Source organism: Rhagoletis zephyria, unplaced genomic scaffold, assembly GCF_001687245.7.
Source record: "Rhagoletis zephyria isolate East Lansing unplaced genomic scaffold, Rhagoletis_zephyria_1.1 Rzeph_scaffold_00625, whole genome shotgun sequence".
In the NCBI taxonomy this organism is placed as follows: Eukaryota; Metazoa; Arthropoda; class Insecta; order Diptera; family Tephritidae; genus Rhagoletis; species Rhagoletis zephyria.
Window position 1 is genome coordinate 63,669 of NW_016157709.1, and position 19,803 is coordinate 83,471.

General features: G+C 34.0%; 1 protein-coding gene across 1 annotated transcript; it reads right to left on the reverse strand.

Annotated features, from left to right (window-relative positions):
- Window positions 1-17,105: 17,105 nt before the first annotated feature.
- Window positions 17,106-17,862, reverse strand: LOC108360773 (putative nuclease HARBI1). The gene is made up of 3 exons (XM_017613200.1): window positions 17,823-17,862; window positions 17,602-17,746; window positions 17,106-17,539 (listed from the first exon to the last, which is right to left on the reverse strand). The coding sequence occupies exons 1-3, from the start codon at window positions 17,826-17,828 to the stop codon at window positions 17,163-17,165; spliced, it is 528 nt and encodes a 175-aa protein (XP_017468689.1). The 5' UTR covers window positions 17,829-17,862; the 3' UTR covers window positions 17,106-17,162.
- Between the last annotated feature and the right edge of the window lie 1,941 nt (window positions 17,863-19,803).

A 19,803-nucleotide genomic window follows, 5' to 3' on the forward strand; every position in this document is an offset into this window, starting at 1 on the left:
AGAGCGGACGCACAGCACAATAGTGGAGCTAACTAACTTACTAGTAAAGGAAACCAAAGGCAAACACGAAGAGGTAATATTCGAAGCAGTACGACAGTACAATAAAACCATTCACTCGGTCACAGGACATAAACTCGAGGACGTGTTTTTCAACAGAGGAGGATACGACTATAAAGTCATCAGAAATAGAATTCAATATAATCAAGAAAGAGATATCACTCAACAGAAGGCACCGAACAAACAAATTACTTACAAGAAAGGAGATATTATTTACGTTAAGAGAAGCCGAAGAAATAAAAAACACGATACATTCATGAAAAAAATAATTGAACAGGATAACGGTAGAACAGTCACAACAACTGATAATAGAATAATACACAAAGATAACATCCGTACGAACTAGAAATGATACTCATAATAATAATAATCTTGCTGTGCATAAACAGAATTAGTTCAGACACAAATATTACAAACCTGAAAGGAAAATATTATATATTAATAGAAACGAATCCAGCTTTTATATTTGATAGCTACGATTATTTATATCATATTACAAATTTAACTAGAATATTAACACCATACCAAAATATATTAAACTCAAAATATAATTTAGATTCAAATCCTGAAATGAAAATATTACACCGAAAAATTGAAATATTAATAAAACAGATAAATCCAGTTAATAGATTTAGAAGAGGATTAAAGGCATTAGGGACAATATTAAAATGGATAACGGGCACACCAGACCACGATGATGAAGTAGAGATACAGACAAGAATCAATCAATTAATTGAGGGACATAATAAACACAAAATAATAAATAGTAATTTCGAAAAAATGTTAAAGAAATTAAACCCCAAGGATTTCTCTGAAAAATTAATACTCACAGAAGTCTACAATGAACTAAATACTCTCCTAACTACAATTAATTTAGCAAAAAATAAACAACTTCCTGTCAACCTCATTAGACTTAGAAGAAATCACAGAAATCATTGCGAAAGAAAAAACAAATGTTTTAACCATAAATATTTTAGAATATGCAGAAATTAAAATTGTTAAATTCAAACAAAACTTTGTAACAGTTTACCAATACCCAAAAATCAAAGAAAAATGTGAACAATTCTACATCCACTCAGTAGCTTCAAAAAAAAGGAAAATTAATTATGGATAAAAATATTGCTTTATGCAAAGGAAATCAATACGTAAGAATCAATAAATGTAAAGATTTTATAGATCAAACTATATGTAAGCAGAATAAAAGGGACGAATGTACAATACAAATATTAGAGAAAAATAATGCTCAATGTAAAATGATAAAAGAAAAGAATCCACTCTTTATTATATGGTAACGGAAACATTATTATTAGCGGATTAAATATATTAAACAACGAGATTTTAGATTGAGATTTTTCAATTTATTTCAAAACCAATATAAGATTAAATAATGAAGAATATATAAACATTAAGGAAACTATGGTAAAAATACTCCATAAAAAGCATAAAGAAAATTTAGATATATTAGAATACTTAGAATCTCAATCAGAATACAAGTTCAATAATCTAGACGAAATATCATCCATATTTGTACCAATTGAACAAAATCCAATTAAGGCTACATTTATAACTATATTAATTATAACCCTATTAATCACAATAACCAAACTATTATTAGAATTTAGAGTAAAGAGAAGGAATATACTTTATCAAAGAGCACTAATACAATGTCAAAAAGACCATGAAGAAAGAAAACGAAAATTACTAGAGTCCAAATTGTAAATGAGGACATTTAATTTTAAGAGGGAGGAGAGTTAGTGTAACAGAAAATACACTACTGTACCGATGACATCATCCAATGTATGATACAGAATCAGTAGTTTACATAAAAGATTCCTATTGAACATTATCAGCAACCAAAACATTGTCAGCAAATAAAAGATTGAACATTATCAGCAACCAAAACATTCCTATTGAAGATTATCAGCAACCAATAAACAAAAGAAACCAGAGCCTATAAATAGAGGATTAAGTATAGAAATAAGTTAGTCTTCTATTATACTGAAGCATATGAACTTCAGGTTAGAATTGATTTAAGTACATCTTGGTACCAATAAAATTATATTTATTTTTGTACATCGAGAGTATGAGTTTAACTCGCGGTTGTGCATTTTGTTGATACGCGGTTTTGCACTTCAAACGACGATATGTATATACTGTATACAAGTGTAAAGTGATCTCTTATTTTTTACTTTTTGTAAAAATTACTGCGACTGCAATGTGAATGAATTTTATTCCCATAGTTTTTAGTTTTTTCTGTTTGTGATTAGCTTTTTAAACTGCTATAAAATAAAGACATTTATATTTATTTGGTTAAAAACACAAATTAATTTTTATTTCGAGTATCCGGACTAAAGTTAGACTACAAACCTAGTTTGTAAGCATATTTAAATTAATGGTAATAATATCCCGAAATATCCCGGGATTACCACTTTCAGATCCCGAAATCCCGGGATTCACAAAATGGTCCGGGATTGGATGCCTTAGTTCATAAGCTATATCGAAAAGTACGTTATATCGAACTAATGTTTTACTATGAGAATTCAATAAAATCGGTCTATATATTACATATGGGCCCCATATTCCAGTTTCCCTTAATGTGTTTTTTTACATATATTTTCACCTAATAGATAACAAACGATTACGCGACGGAGGTATGTTTACAGTTCAATAAACGCGACCACTCGTAAGAAGTTATTCTTTTGAACTGATGGTAATTCCACGTACACAAAAATCAAGCAAAATCTTGTCATTCAAGCACACAAAGTAAACAAGCCTTCGTTATATAGAATACTAGTTTTTTCATCCGTTCGTTGTTTAGAGTAATCAATGCATTTAAAAAAGGCATTCGTTATTTGGAGCGTTCGTTATATAGGCATTCGTTATACTGGACGACCACTGTAATTACTTGCTATGGAATAGCCTTTAATAATCGAGAATCGCTTAAAATGATATATCGAAACGATAAAATGAAAAGATTTAACTTTCACTAACATTGAATTTTTCATTTTCACTTCACAATTTCATAGAACCAGATCAAGCCACATAAATACAGGTAGAAGCCAAAATGACGTTGCTCTCATGAGAACCAAACCTTTAAACTTCGACTTGATTTTATTTTATCTCCTATATTTCGTTACGCTTTAAATGTCATATCGTTGTTGTTTTTTGAATGTTCGTTAATAGCAAATTTTAATTAACACTTGCATTTTTGTAGTGCAGTGCAGTGCTGAAGGAGCAGATTTCACAAATACACCGGGAGGTACAGGAAAGGCACGTTTGATGCCAAGTGCTGTTCCTATGACCATTATGCCAAAAAGTCCTCCAACAACACTACAACTCATAAATCAAAAACAGAAAACAACATCCAATTAACAAATTTTAACTTAAGAAAATAAATAAATAAAAATAAACTTCAAATTTGCTTAAAAATGTCAACCAGTGAATTACATTTTTTTTATTTTTCCTTACACACGCTCATTATTATTTTTACTCTCCCGAAAACTTTGACTTTTGTAGGTTTGACGTCAAATTGGCTTCTACCTGTTTTTATTGTAAATTAAACGCACAGTGGCTATCACACAGTAGTGGTGTTCTGTATTGTCGGTACCCAATATTCCGATTATTTTTATTAAAGGCAGGTCTACATAAAACTTTCGCGTTGGCTTTGGCGTTGGCATTGGTTTGACAGAACGCACGTTAAAAGCATGCTTGCTACAATGAACGCTTGGCAGCCAATGCTTTGACCACTAAATTAACATACTAGCGACAGATAAATGAATATTTCATATCAATAATAGCATGAAAAACGATATATCTTGCCTACATTTGATTAAAAATTGAAAATATTTCATATAATTTTATTTATTTCCAACAGCTGATTGACAACGCGCACAATAAGATGAGAGATGTCCATCTTTATGTGTGCGTTAACTTTGGCGTTGGCGTTCCCGTTGATATGTGGACATGTTCATATAATTGTGTGTATTCGTAGTCAGCTGTTAAGCAATGCCAAAGCCAACGCGAAAGTTCTATGTGGACCGGCCTTAAACCTTCTCTACTTTGTATATATTAAGTTTAGAAGAAAGTTGTCTTAATAATATTTTATATGATATCGGCTAAAAAACTTCAACTTAGCGGAAGAGTAAAATATTATTTTATCAGTTTTCACTTTAGCGGATCCAAGGTTCAAGAAAAATGGTTTTACGAATGAAGAAGCCTTTCAGGTCTACAAAGAAAAGTAAGAGTTCCTCTGCATTATGGCGACGGACCGACATATATATTGCACACCGTCGTCAAAAGAGTCACAACTCAAAATCTGGAATTTTTGAAATTATGCGTTAAAAACTACACAGAGCTTTTATTTACACTTCAGCAAAAGCTGGAGGAAATTTTTGTTATAATTTGTTAAAAAGACCTAAGGTAAAGTCGCCCTTTCCCATATGATTAGCATGTGCTACGAAATAGTATTGTTTTGAGTTGTGACCTGGGCTGCAAACCGGTTTAGAACCGAACCGGTTTTTGAACCGAACCGTCGCTTTTTTCGGGCTTCGAACCAAACCATGAACGGAACCGTTTTTATTTTGGAATGCCAAAACCGAACCGAAAACCACTCCAAAAAAATGGTTCGGTTCGGTTTAAAATGAAAATCCACTTTAGCATTTTTCAAGTTTTATAATTCACACCTTGGTCTAAAAATATAACCCGTATGGTAAAACAATTTTTTGTTTGGTTGCACCCCCGTGAGTTGTAACTTCCTTCATATAAAGAATGATTGAAATGTTTTTATATAGAAGAAAATGGTTAGCGAATTTTAAGATAGTTCAAACTTCCACTTAACATATCACACTAAAATTTAATGAGCTGCAAAACTGCTTACTCGGATTTTTTAGTTCTGATTAAAAAATTGTATGCATTGATGCAATTTTGATGTATATGTTTGTTGTTAAACACCGAGCTATACTTTTGTAAAAAACTAATGAACATTGAACCAACAAGAGGGTTTCAACATTAAGTGGTTTTTGTCTACTCGACTAGGCCCATGACTTGTCCAACCCATAAAAATGTGTATGCAAATTTTTCTAATTTCGCCTTGATCGCGCTGATTTTAAATATTTTTCCGTGATAAATTTGCCAAAAATAAAACTAAAACTTAAACATTTGCTCAAGAAATTTTTTTAAAAGATTGCAATTTAGATGAAACTTTGCAGAATTTTCAAAATTTTTGCACAAAGTTTGAAACTTGGATATATGCGAACAACCTTAAATCAACAAAAGAAACTAGTAAAAACTTGCTAAAACGTCGCGCCCCTATTAATTTTTCCACCACTTTACATGTGGAGACTCGAGTTTGCTCTCAGTAATAAAACCTTTCAATTTTATATTATAGATTTGTATCCTTTAGCATAAACAAATTTAACCATTTGAACCGAACCGAACCGTGTTTCAGGGATACTCATGAACTGGTTATTGTACCGGTACAAGCTCTTTCTAAGTGGTTCGATCCAATTAACCGACCGCACCGATTTTTGGACTGGTTGTAGCCCTGGTTGTGACTCTTTTGAAGACGGTGTGCGATGTGTATATACATTTTTCATTTGAATCAATATTAAAAGCTCTCTTGGCGCCTACATTCGGCCTTTGATAAGCGAGTCTCCCCTGAACCATTTTTTTCCATATTTCTGGCCTATGTGCTCTTTAATTAGAGACCTAAATATTTCGAAAGTATTATATACTTTTTAAATCGGTACCGAGTATCGGTCAATACTTAAAAGTATTGACTCAGCACATCACCAATAATCAGCACAATTCGCCTTGCTTTGGTAGCACCACCCATGGGCGTACGCAGAGCATAATTTAGGGAGGGCCTGAGATTTTTTTAATCTAAATTTTATGAGAAATGTTAAAATATAGCTATTAAAAATTTATAATAATTTACCTCATTAATTTTACTATTTTTAACCGACTTCGAAAGAAAGGAGGAGGTTATCAATTCATCGGAATATTTTTTATATGTATGTTACCGCATAACTTTGGAGCACATTAACCGATTTCGCTAATTCTTTTTTTGGTGCCTCAGGGGAAGTCCCATACTAATTTGGATTAGATCCGATCATTGGATCATGAAGAAATTAACGGTACTTTCTAAATTTTTATATGAGAACTAGCCAATGCCCGCTTGTTTCGCAGCGCCTAATAAGAACTTTTGCGCGGGCCAATGCAAAAATAGCATTTAAAAGAAAAAACGGTCTGCAAAGTAAAAAACAGTTGAAACGACTAAAGAACAGCATCCTCCTCACACATAGACCACAAATAGTAGCGCTTTGATGCCATATGGAATACTAATTCTTTTCGATGACATGAGCTTTGCCGATGCTCTTATTTCCACCTCTGAAATTTCTGCCAAGCGCGCATAATCTTTTTTGATCTTACAACTACAACATTGGTCCGATTAGGAATGAAACGATACGAGTAAATACAAGTACATACTCGATACTTTTCGTTTGATACCAAGTAATTTTGGCATCGATACTTTTGAACCAAGTACTGAGTAGGTATCGAAAAAAGAGTAGTCGTATCGAAACCCGATACCAACTTAAGCTTTGCTCCGAAATAGTTTCCTCTATGTGTATACCTAATATGAATCGCCCTGTGCTTTTTGGCAGCTTAGTTGCCAGCGAAAACCGCGAGAAGGTGCCAAAGTCGACATAATGCAAAGTATACACTATCCAATTGCTTCACCGATTTTTTGACTGGTTGCAGCCCTGGTTGTGACTCTTTTGAAGACGGTGTGCGATATGTATATACATTTTTCATTTAAATCAATATTAAAAGCTCTCTTGGCGCCTACATTCGGCCTTTGATAAGCGAGTCTTCCCTGAACCCTTTTTTCCATACTTTTGGCCTATGTGCTCTTTAATTAGAGACCTAAATATTTCGAAAGTATTATATACTTTTTAAATCGGTACCACTCTTTTGAAGATGGTGTGCGATATGTATATATAGATTTTTCATTTAAATCAATATTAAAAGCTCTCTTGGCGCCTACATTCGGCCTTTGATAAGCGAGTCTTCCCTGAACCCTTTTTTCCATACTTTTGGCCTATGTGCTCTTTAATTAGAGACCTAAATATTTCGAAAGTATTATATACTTTTTAAATCGGTACCACTCTTTTGAAGATGGTGTGCGATATGTATATATAGATTTTTCATTTAAATCAATATTAAAAGCTCTCTTGGCGCCTACATTCGGCCTTTGATAAGCGAGTCTCCCCTGAACCATTTTTTTTCCATACTTTTGGCCTATGTGCTCTTTAATTAGAGACCTAAATATTTCGAAAGTATTATATACTTTTTAAATCGGTACCGAGTATCGATCAATACTTAAAAGTATTGACTCAGCACATCACTAATAATCAGAACGATTCGCCTTGCTTTGGTAGCACCACCCATGGGCGTACGCAGAGCATAATTTAGGGAGGGCCTGAGATTTTTTTATTGTAAATTTTATGAGAAATGTTAAAATATAGCTATTAAAAATTTATAATAATTTACCTTATTAATTTTACTCTTTTTAACCGACTTCAAAAAAAGGAGGAGGTTATCAATTCATCGGAATATTTTTTATATGTATGTCACCGCATAACTTTGGAGCACATTAACCGATTTCGCTAATTCGTTTTCTGGTGCCTCAGGGGAAGTCCCATACTAATTTGGTTTAGATCCGATCATTGGATCACGAAGAAATTAACGGTACTTCTAAATTTTTATATGAGAACTAGCCAATGCCCGCTTGTTTCGCGGCGCCTAATAAGAACTTTTGCGCGGGCCAATGCAAAAATAGTATTTAAAAGAAAAAACGGTCTGCAAAGTAAAAAACAGTTGAAACGACTAAAGAGCAGAATCCTCCTCACACATAGACCAAAAATAGTAGCACTTTGATGCCATATGGAATACTAATCCTTTTCGATGTCATGAGCTTTGCCGATGGTCTTATTTCCACCTGTGAGATTTCTGCCAAGCGTGCATAATCTTTTTTGATCTTGCAACTACAACATTGGCCCGATTAGGAATGAAACGATACGAGTAAATACAAGTATATACTCGACACTTTTCGTTGGATACCAAATAATTTTGGCATCGATACTTTTGAACCAAGTACTGAGTAGGTATCGAAAAAAGAGTAGTCGTATCGAAACCCGATACCAAGTTAAGCTTTGCTCCGAAATAGTTTCCTCTATGTGTATACCTAATATGAATCGCCCTGTGCTTTTTGGCAGCTTAGTTGCCAGCGAAAACCGCGAGAAGGTGTCAAAGTCGACATAATGCAAAGTATACACTATCCAATTGCTTCACCAATTGTTCGAGTGGAAGTGTGAAGTGGATGAATGTTCAGTACAGACGTTTTAACGGGATGTAAAAGTCTCTGAGAACCCTATTATTCTTCGTGCTGCAAACGTTAACGGGGCAAATAGCTCTGTTATTGAAGAAAAGAAATAAAGAAAACAAGTTGATTCAAAATATAAAAAAAAATCTTAGAAAACATTAAAATATTAAACGTATCCCAAGCCCAGAAAATTTAAATGCTATCATCGAATCTAGTCTATAGAAAATATTTATATATACTAGAGTGGTTCAAAAACCACACATTTTTGGAAATTCATAAACGCTACATCAATATATTGTTATTTGGGAAAAAAGACATTAATTTTTTTATTTAAAAAAAATCTTTTGGAGGTCACGGTTTTATATAAAAACGCGGATGTTTTAATTTGTTGACATGTTAAAGTGCATCTAAAAATATTCTTTTTACATGTAATTACTCAGGTATTATTAGGGAAATGCCGCACTTAAGTGAAAAAGAAATGTTTTTACAATTATGTATATTTCGAAGCAGCCTTAACTGATGTACTTTTTCTTGAAGTATTCGAAAACAATAAAACATCATGTGTTTCGCGACTTTGAGTTTGCAATGATTGCCAGCTCAAATATTATGGCAATGTCGCAATTTTGTCGCAGGAGAGTTCCATATATGTAAATGTACTCAGCTGTGTCGCAAGGTGGCAAATTTTGCAACAAATGCGACATTTGCAACTACTATGCGACGTTTCGGGATTAATGATAATATACTTTTAAAATTCAAAACTGTTACTCACACACACATTCTCATTTTCAATATCAAACAACGAAAGTTCTGAACAATTTGATTTTTTTATTTTAAATTTTATGTGATTTTACCCAGCATGCATAACATGAGAAATAGGCAACAATCGTCAATGGCAACAAATTGGCGACTCGCCGATTTATTGCCATAGTGAGAAATCGGCAACATTATTTTTTATGTAATTTTAGGAATATGTTTTCAAAAATTTCAAACTGATGAACTTCGCGTAAACATGATTTTTCAAAAACATATAATTTATGCCCAAGAAAGGGTTGAAAAAATAGGAAGCTCCATAGCGACGAAAATAGTTAGTTTCGTTTACAAATTAGAAGTTTGTGTTCAAAAACAAATGAAGCATTAAAAAACAATAAAATTGTTGCAAGAAATTATTATTCAAATATCGCCTGTAGCAATAATAAAACGAATCATTCAGGTAATAAGAGAACGACTCGCCCAGGCGAGTTGACTGCGGCGGCCGTTTTAGAGCGACTGGTAATAAGAAATCGATACGATGGAGATATTGCCGGCAATAAATTTGTTGCAACAAAGATTGTCTGGTAGGTAAAATGCGGGCAAATGCCAGAAATAAAATCATGGCCGACGAAGTTAGAGAAGGTTTTTACCTCCTAATGTTTTTATCATGATAATTTCTATGAAATCCGAAGCAAAAAATGTGCCGTACTGCGTTTCTCTCACATATTTTTATATTCCCTGTCAGCATTTTGTTTCTTATTTTCCTGATTTTCATCTAGCTGCCATTTCTCAAATTTCAAAAAAATTCTTGCTTGGCGTCCAATATCATCATATTGGCTAAACAGTTGGAACATATAAACTTTGCCTTAATCTAAAATGTGAACTTTTTTTTAATTATGTGTGCATTTATTTGTTGGGTCTGCTTATTTTACATCTATTAAGCCTAACAACAAGTTTAAAAATCTTACGTTTAATTTACAATAATATAGCTCAAAACCTGGGGTTGAGCCCTGTTGGTTTAACGTCGCTCAACAAAAGGCTGGTAGATCTCACGGTGGAGAGAATATAGAAAGGTGGCGTCGATGGCAACACCGCTAATCGGATCTCAGTTAATTTGACAGAATCAGCTGTTTTGCAGACGTCACATTCGAGATGACAGTAGTAGTGATAAGCTGAGTCAATAATTTTAAGTATCGATCGATATTCGGTAGCGATTTAAAAAGTATCCAATGCTCTCGGCCGCTGTGGTGTAGTGGTAAGCAGTGCGCGCTTTCACTCATCAGCACCTGGGTTCAAGCCCTGGTCTAGCAACATCGCAAAAAATATAGAAAAGGGTTTTTCTTAACAGCGGTCGTCCCTCGGCAGGCAATGGCAAACCTACGAGTGTATTTCTGCCATGAAAAACAGCTTCTCATAAAAATACATTCGCCGTTCGGAGTCGGCGTAAAACTGTAGATCCCTCCCCTTTGTGTGACAACATCAAGGCGCACACCAAAAATCGGCCAAACACTAACATACATATGTAAGTGTAAGCGCCAATCTATTATTATTATTAATGCTCTCGATACTCGGTACCGAAACATTTAAGTTTCGAATAAAAGCGCATATAGCCCAAAAATATGGACCAAACGGTTTAGGGGAGACTCGCCTATCAAAACCCGAATGTAGGAGCCAAGAGAGATTTTAATACTGGTTCAAATGAAAGATGTATATCGAGGGCTTTTATTCAATACCTTCTATCTGCAAAAACTCACTTTTTCAGGGGAGCAAAAAAACTGTTTTGACAGCTATTTTGGAAAGTGTTAATAATTTTAAGTACCCACGCATGTCTTAAAAATTCACGCTATATATTAAAACTAGGATTTTACTTTTAATTCATTTTATTTTAGTTTAAAGATCTGATAGGGGATGAAAATGTCAGTTCTTTAGATGTAACTGTTATGTTAAACTAAGTGTTTAACACATAAATCCTTGGTCTGCAAACTCGTTCCCTAATATTCCGACGTGCCCAGGCAGCCACATAATTATACCTTTCATGAGCATGAAATGGTATTATAACTTTGATCCGATGTTTGTAAGTACCAGAACAAAAAGAGATAGACCCATTAAAATGTATACTTATATGTCAGAACGTCGAGCTGAGTTGATTTAGCCATGTCCGTCTGTCCGTCTGTCCGTCTGTCTGTCTGTTTGTATGCAATCTAGTCTCTCAGTTTTCGAGATATCCGGATCAAATTTGGTAGGTGGGTGTATTTTTATAATGTATTAATCATTTGTCGGAACCGGAAGAATCGGACCACTATAACATATAGCTCCCATACAACTGATTGTTCAGATATGAGATTTTTCATTATAACTTCTCCATTTATGCAGCTACGAAGATGAAATTTTGCAGTACTTGCACCCATTATCAACAGAATACTTACAGTGAAAATTACAAAGATCGGGTCACTATAACCTGCAGACCCCATACAACTGATTGTTCAGATATGAGGTCTTTTATCATAACTCCTCCATTTATGCAGCTAGGAACATGAAATTTCGCACCACTTTCACTCATTATTTACAGATAGTTACAGTGAAAATAACAAGGATCGGATGACTACAACATATATCTTCCATACATCTGATTGTTCGGATATGGGATTTTACGGTAAAACTCCTTTATTTGAACAGCTAAAACCGATAAATTTCGTAAGATATTTTATAAATAATAATACAAAGTCTACTGAGAAAATCATCAAAATCTATGCTGTATAAGCTTTATCTCCTATAGCACTGATTGTTCAAATACCAGTTTTTGCCATATATCTCCTTTATGTAGGAAACTAAACCCAATAAATTGTGTTACCGGTTTACATACCGATCACATAGCAGTGAAAATCACTTAGATTTGTGACATATAAAGTATATCTTCCATACCTCTGATTGTTTAGATGCGATTTTTTATATAAGTATGTAACTCCTCTATCGATGTATGCAGATGTATTCAAAAGCAGTAATCTGTCAAAGTAAAATTTGCAGATGTTCATGAAAGGTATGAAGCCTTCGGCATAGCCGAAGACAGCGCTGCTCTTACTTGTTTTAATGGTGTTTTTGTGTCGAAAGAGTATTTCACGTGATTTCGAAATTATATGAGAATCATTAGTACTGTTAAAGAGGGCTTCGATGGCTGATTTACTGTCCGTGCATATGAGGAAATTTCCTTCGTTTTTAGAGGCGAAACGTACAGCTTCTAGCAATTGTAAATGCCGAGCAGTACGCGGAAAAAACACCGACGACAATTGTAACACCAAGCCCTTTTGTTACCGCAAAATAACAGCCGGTATCATATCTGGAACCGACTGTGAAAATAAGCTCCCAGGTCATTTATGAGTAGATAAGATAAAAATATGCGCGAAAAATCCCGTTATATGCGCTAAAAATAATCACAAAAATCAGCGAAATATGCTCAATAAAAAAAATATGCACAATAAAATTCCTTTATTTTGATTAAAAGAAAGACAATGTTATTTACTGTTACAGAACAGATGCATTTACTTCAGTGTCAGTCTTACAATACCTTTCGCATTAAGCCTCTGATTTTAGTTACTAACTAATTTAAAGCGTGAGCAAAAAAAATTTAAACAATAAAAGTGAATATACTACAAATTGTGTATTACAAAAAACAAAACGAAAAAGCTAAAAATTCATTCAGTGTATTGCACACTTGTTAAGTACACAAGTACTATGTACATATTAGGCATATGACTGTTTCTAAAAATAAATATATGTACATATTAGAGGAGGATGAGAAAAGCTGGAAAACCCACAAAAACAACGTTTATATAAAAATTTGGTACACAAATTTCACTCAGGGAGCTCCGAGAAAAAAGAAATTTTTACTGAAAAAAACTTACATGCATATGTATGTACATATGTATACGTGAAAAATTCCATGTGAATTATGACTGCGATCAAAAATTGGTTTCTAAATTTTTATTTTATTTTTTTAGGTTGACTTAGATTTCGAACTTTTGAATCCGAATCTTAACAACAATGTTAGTCTAATAAAGTGCATGCTTCAAGAGGCTAAAAAATTTAATGGATTGTTAAAGACTTTTTTGCTGCGGGATTTTTGTACTTTTTTTCATATAAACATGAATTTATGAAGTAAAAGACCGTTCGCAAAGAAATTTCAAAAAATCAACACCAGATTTTATAAAATGCACTCGTTATATAAAAAAAAAAACACTTAAAAACCAACGCGATTTTTAGCCCCTTTAAACTTGCACTTTATTATACTAACACTTTTTGGGCTACAAAACTGCACACCCAAAAATGTCCTAAGATTCAGATTCAAAAGTTCGAAATTTTTGTGAAAATTTCTTGAATTTATCTAAAGTTTGTATTAAGTTTGAAAAATTGATTTATAAGTTTTGGTTAAAGCATGAAAAATATTGTTTTAAAAAAGATTTTAACTTGAAAAACATTATGGATATTAAAAAAAATCGACATGTGAACACTTGACACTGTATATACAATTTATGGAATTTTCGTAAGTGGTACTGAAAAAGACATATATGTATACGAAAATTCCAAGTCAACCTAACAAAAGAAAATAAAAATTTAGAAACCAATTTTTGAGCGCAGTCATAATTCAGTCGACATGGAATTTTCCAATATATGTATGTATTTATGCTTATCAAAACACAATCTTTACATGTCCTCTTTAACATCATTTTGGTTATTGCAGTATACAATCATGTGTTGTTTTAAATTGTCAAGAGTAAATTTCCTCAGTAAGAATCAAAGAGTATGCTGAGAAGCTACGCCCTACATCGCATGATGTTACAGGACAGTATTTGAAATTTGCCAACTCACTTGGAGTAAGTTTAGTTACATATTCAGAAGAAAGTTTCTTGCTCGTGAACAACAACTTTTCAATGACTTGTATATCTTTAAATCCTACATTACGTGCAAAAACAGCTTCAAATTTGTTTAAAAATGCTTTGATGACTTCTTCACATTTTTCACTTCCTTGAGGCTGTTTTTCAAACACAATCCTTTGGTCTCTAGGGTGGTTATGGAGCGATGAATTACAGCAAAATTTGATTTTATAAAGGCTAAGTCACTAACAATTGTATCACTTGCAAGCAAATTTTTAGCGATGCGAATCGATTCGCTGTCCTCATCACTCAAGCTCTCTACCAAGGATTTTATTTCAAAAAAGTTCTCGTTGTAATATTCGGCTGCCTTCAACTATGTGCCCCAACGTATTGTTGATGGCATTGGTGGTAATGGTAGTTGAGGATACGTTGTTTTAAATTTCTTTCGGCGAGATGGCTCCTAAGAAAGGTGTTAAGAAGTTATTGTAAATATCACCATTGACATGTAAAGATTTTACCTTTAAGAAAATTTATTTTATGCACGATATAAGCTTATTGACGTCTTCGTATTCGCTACGAATAAATTCGCAAACACGGAGAAGGCCATGTGTGAAACATGATATAAGAAGCATCTTGTAAAACAAAGTCTTCAAAGATCTCATTGCAGCAACCATATATGGCGCCGCAACCAGAACGTGGTCGTATTCAACTCCTGCAATGAAAAAAGGATTTACAATATAAGAACGTGTTAAAATACATAAATAAAAAAAGCAAACCTTCAGGCCACAATATAATTAAGGAGTCGTTAACGAACGCTGCAATATTGGTGGCGTTTGCTGCATCTACTTCGCACACATTCAGTAAATATTATTTATCTTTTTCCTCCACGTCGTCCACATCCAGTATACCAAATATAAAATTTGCTATCAGTCGTTGTTCCGTATCTGTAGTCTCGTCAATGGAAATCCAAATGTTTTTATTGCGAGCCTTTTTGCACATCATTTCCATGCATTCGCCATATAACAACGGCACATATCTTTGACGAAGTGTACTTTCAGATGGAATGATCTGATTTGTATAATTTTGCAAAAACTGAACCAGATGAGGATCAGATATTTTTTTAAGTGGAATGTTCGATTTTAAAAACATTTTACACAAGTCCATAGAAAAGGGATGTGGAGATTTTTCTGTGCATTCCTTTAATAAAACCTGTTGCGGAGCTGCTCTACCTAGCCGAGCTTGTGATTGTTTTTGATGTCGCGCAGTAGAAAAATGCGTGTTACTTGGAAGGTCCTAGGCGCGTTTAGGTTTCTATCACAGCTTTTACAAAACAAAACACTACCGTCGCTACGTAGTTCGTCTTTGTGCTCATTTGCCATTCTCGTAAGGAATGCACGGAAATTTTCTTTGCNTATCACAGCTTTTACAAAACAAAACACTACCGTCGCTACGTAGTTCGTCTTTGTGCTCATTTGCCATTCTCGTAAGGAATGCATGGAAATTTTCTTTGCCCTTTTGCATTTTATTTAACAAAGAAATCAAACAATTTTGGAAACAGCTGCGCGCGCAGATTTGACAAGTGCATGACTTTAGATATTTTGTGTATGCGAAAGAGAGACGACTGTATGAATACCATATTGAAAAATTTGGCAGGATGTAAAGTGCTGCAGGATTTTTTATGTTAAAATTAAAATATATGTAAGGGATGTATTTATATAAACTTAAAAAACACTAACAAAAGATTTTTAAATAATCTTTTAACAAAAAATATGCCGAAACTATGCTTGTTAGTTAAAATATGCGCTATCACTTTAAATATGCTTTCACATCCAAAAATGGCAAAAATATGCAAAAATATGCTTTTTATGCAAATCCATATTTTTATCTTCTCTATTTATGAGTATAGAACTAGGCGAATGCCCTTGCGGTAGAGTTTTTACTTTAGNTTAGTTAAAATATGCGCTATAACTTTAAATATGCTTTCACATCCAAAAATGGCAAAAATATGCAAAAATATGCTTTTTATGCAAATCCATATTTTTATCTTCTCTATTTATGAGTATAGAACTAGGCGAATGCCCTTGCGGTAGAGTTTTTACTTTAGTAGTTATCGGAGTAGATAGGAGTTTAAATCTTTGATGTAGCTTAATATACGAAATAAAGCTGATTTCTTGCTTCATCGGTTTTTTTGTTGAAAGCAGGATTCGACGTGAGAGAATAAGGCCCTTATTATGAGTTGCATTCGATTTTCGATCTTCGCTGGTTATCGAAGATCGAAGATCGAATGTAAAATTGGTATTATGAGCTATGTAACTCTGTCGAAATTTTCGTTGAGTATCGAATTTTCAGTCGAACAGAATTTTGCTTTCGATGCTGTAGCGTAGTGTGAGAAAATTGTTGAAAATGTAAGTATTTTGCGTTTGTTTTTTATTTTTTAGCGTCTAAACGCTAGTTTTAAACAATTTGTATTAATTTCATGCAGGTCGTGAGTACTAAACAGCAACTCGAAAGGCTGGTTTCATTAATGGAAGAAAATCCTCAACTTGCGAAAGGGATTTGTACGAAGCTTCAGGCGGCAAAAAAGTGGGAAGATATTGCGCTGGAGCTCAATTGTTTAGGACCACCAATTAGAACGACAGCAAAGTGGATTAAGGTGAATTAAAGTAATTTTTCATTGTATAAGAAAATTTCAGCTTTGTGTTTTCAGGTGTGGGCTGACATGAAATCGAAGACCAAAAAGAAAATGTCACAAAATAAGGCTGAATACCGAGCAACAGGTGGAGGACCGAACAGGCTTCAATCGCATACAAATATTGAGGAGGTCATAATTGGATTACTCGAGCTTGATGCCTGTGTGAATCCACCAGGAGCGGAATTCGGCCTAGATATAAGTAATAATCTGCGCCTAGATTCGCCTGAGCCGGCTCCAGCAGATGAAAACCAGCCACCATTCGATTTGGAAACGAGCAATGAAGACCGAAACTATGTAGTTGGCGAAAATACAACACGAACCCCCAGAAAAAAACNTTCATATCTTAAACCAATAATATTTATGAATTTAATAAAAGATACTGGAATACCTTTATTAATACTTTTTCAGTTATTTACAAGGTTCTTAAAATTTCATTTCTGATGTCTTCTGCTTCTGAATTCTCAATTGATTCCATCTCAACGACTCCGGCATCATCGTCGTGAGGCTCATTTGAAAACTCTTCTCCGTCGGGTATTTCTACATTATAGAATTGACAAATGTTGTGCAAAGCTGCGCACACATTTATTATTTGTGTAGCTTTCTTTGGAGTGTAATGAAGAGCTCTCGCCTGCAATAAACATCTGAATCTATTTTTTAAAACTCCGATTGTTCGCTCTATAATATTTCTGGCTTTTGCATGTTGTTTGTTGTATGTTCTTTGAGGAGATCCTTCCTCAGAATTTCTGAACGGCGTCATCAAGTATGGTTTTAGAGCGTAACCAGCATCACCTAACGTGGATAAAAATAATTTAAAAAAAGGAAATAAATGTAGGTTTTGTATTTGATCATACCCAGTAGCCAAGTATTACGAATACCATTATGATGTTGCTGTTCTAAGTGTGCTTTCAATGATGACATATGAAAAACCATGGAATCATGTGTCGCTCCCGGATTTTTTGCATTTATGTATCTTATTTTCATTGTGTGATCACAAACCTAAAAAAGTACAAAAGTGTACACATCTACAATTAGTAAGAATCTCTAATGTATGTACGAAAATATATATACTTACAACCATAGCATTAATGCTGAAGAATCCTTTTCTGTTGTAATATAAACGCTGGAATTCCTTCTTGGGAGCGACAATTTTAATGTGCGTCCCATCAACACAGCCGATTATTCCTGGAATTCTGCTTTTGCTGTAAAAATGTGCTTTCGCTTGTTGCAGTTCAACCCCTGTGTAGATGAATTTTATCCATCTTTGGCAAATGAAATTTTCCAAAACATCAAGCACTTCTGATATCACCACAGACACCGTGGGCTGCGCAAGCCCAAGCATATTTTCATTCCCAATACTCAGTTGGTACGATCCCTGAGCACAAAATCGCAGAACTGTTGCTAGTTTTAAGATATTTGCAATAGATTTGGCTCGAGTGCATTGCTGCAGCAGGTCTTCTGTAGCGGACAGCAGGTCCACAAACGCCTCTTTAGACAGTCGGAAGTTTTTTATAAATCTGTAGACAAATAATTATAAATATTATATAAATATGTGAAAATATATCCAAAAGGCTAGACTTACGCGGTTGAATCCATTTCTAAGGGATTGGAAGCGTCCCTTAAACGTTTTCTATTCCTGGCCAGTTCCACTAAACTCTCATCCTCTGAGGAATCATCGAACCAAAACTCCGTTGTACTCATCTTCACAAAGTTCTTATCAGCCCGCTTTATTTTTTACTTAATTTTAATTAACACAAATTTACATAAAACGTTGTAATAAACACGCTTTCTTTTCTTTTAGTTTGCTTAATATGTAAACAAAGCATCTCAGCTGTCAAAAATATACTATTGTGAACAACCTAAACGAGCGAAATTCACAATAGCGCTATTCTTCATCGAATGAGCGCCATAATACCAAATGAAAATTCGTTCGCTCAGCACTTTCGACTACAGTCGAANCTCATTTTTGCGCAATCTTTGGGATGGGTATCTTTGTGTTATTCCTTGCCTCATGGTTACGGTTTTTCTGATTGCTGCATGGCATGGTGTTTCTAGCAATTTAAGATGCTTTTTGCACAGTGCCCGTAAATTACGAGTCCAAAGTCAATTTTTCCTAATATAAAAGTCCTTATTACATTTACCATCGTAGTTATATGAACTAAAGAATACTTGGATGATAAAAACTTTATAATATTTAGTCTAGCAAGTAAGCTTGATCTTACATTATGACAGTGCTGCTTAAAAGTAAGTTTATTGTCAAAAATTATTCCCAATATTTTCAATGTGCCATAGTGGATAGGGGTGTCATACACGAAGAGGGTTGGATGTATACATTTGTGTTTTCTGCATATGTAAAAAAACCGAAATCTTAGCTCCTAAAGATTTGGACCAATTGGGTTGGGAAATGGGTCTGTAGTTAGAAACTAATGAGTTTTTTATATTTAGTTTGGCAATAGGAATAATAATAGCAGTTTTTCACTCTTGGTGACCCTTGAGATAGGATGGAGTAATGGAGTTTAATGAGTCTATGTTTGACGGGATATGAAAGATTTTTTTTGTTGTACCAAATTTGGTTTCGGTTGGACAGATATACCGAATTAGGTAGAACTAGTTTAGTCTGTGCAAAACAAGTTTAGCCTGGGCAAAACTAGTTTGACCTAAGATCGGATTTTACCGGTAACATATACATACATAGGCACATGTAACTTACCTGCCACAAAAAATGTTAATAAAAACAATTTCCCAGCTAAATTATGTAGATAGAGGATTTTGCTCTTATAACAAAATGCTATTGCAGATAGTGGAATTTTCAACATGAGAATATAATACCATTAAAGCTATATTTTAAGTTTGACAATATTGTCATGAATGAAAAACTAATCGGAGCTCACGTTACCATCAAAAACTCATTTTGATCAAAATTGCAGATAGAGGGTATTGAATATAAGCACTCGATATATGTCGGTTCAAGGCCATAATACTTGTTTGAAGCATTTTTGTTCTAGCCGAATCGGACGATATCATTTTTGGAGGCCTGGGTGCAGATTCTGTAACCA

Excerpts from the sequence above, each read along its gene's own strand:
- LOC108360773 (XM_017613200.1), bottom strand. Across the intron at positions 17,540-17,601 it reads TCGTAATACTTGGCTACTGG|GTGATGCTGGTTACGCTCTA; the intron begins GTATGATCAAAT and ends TATCCACGTTAG.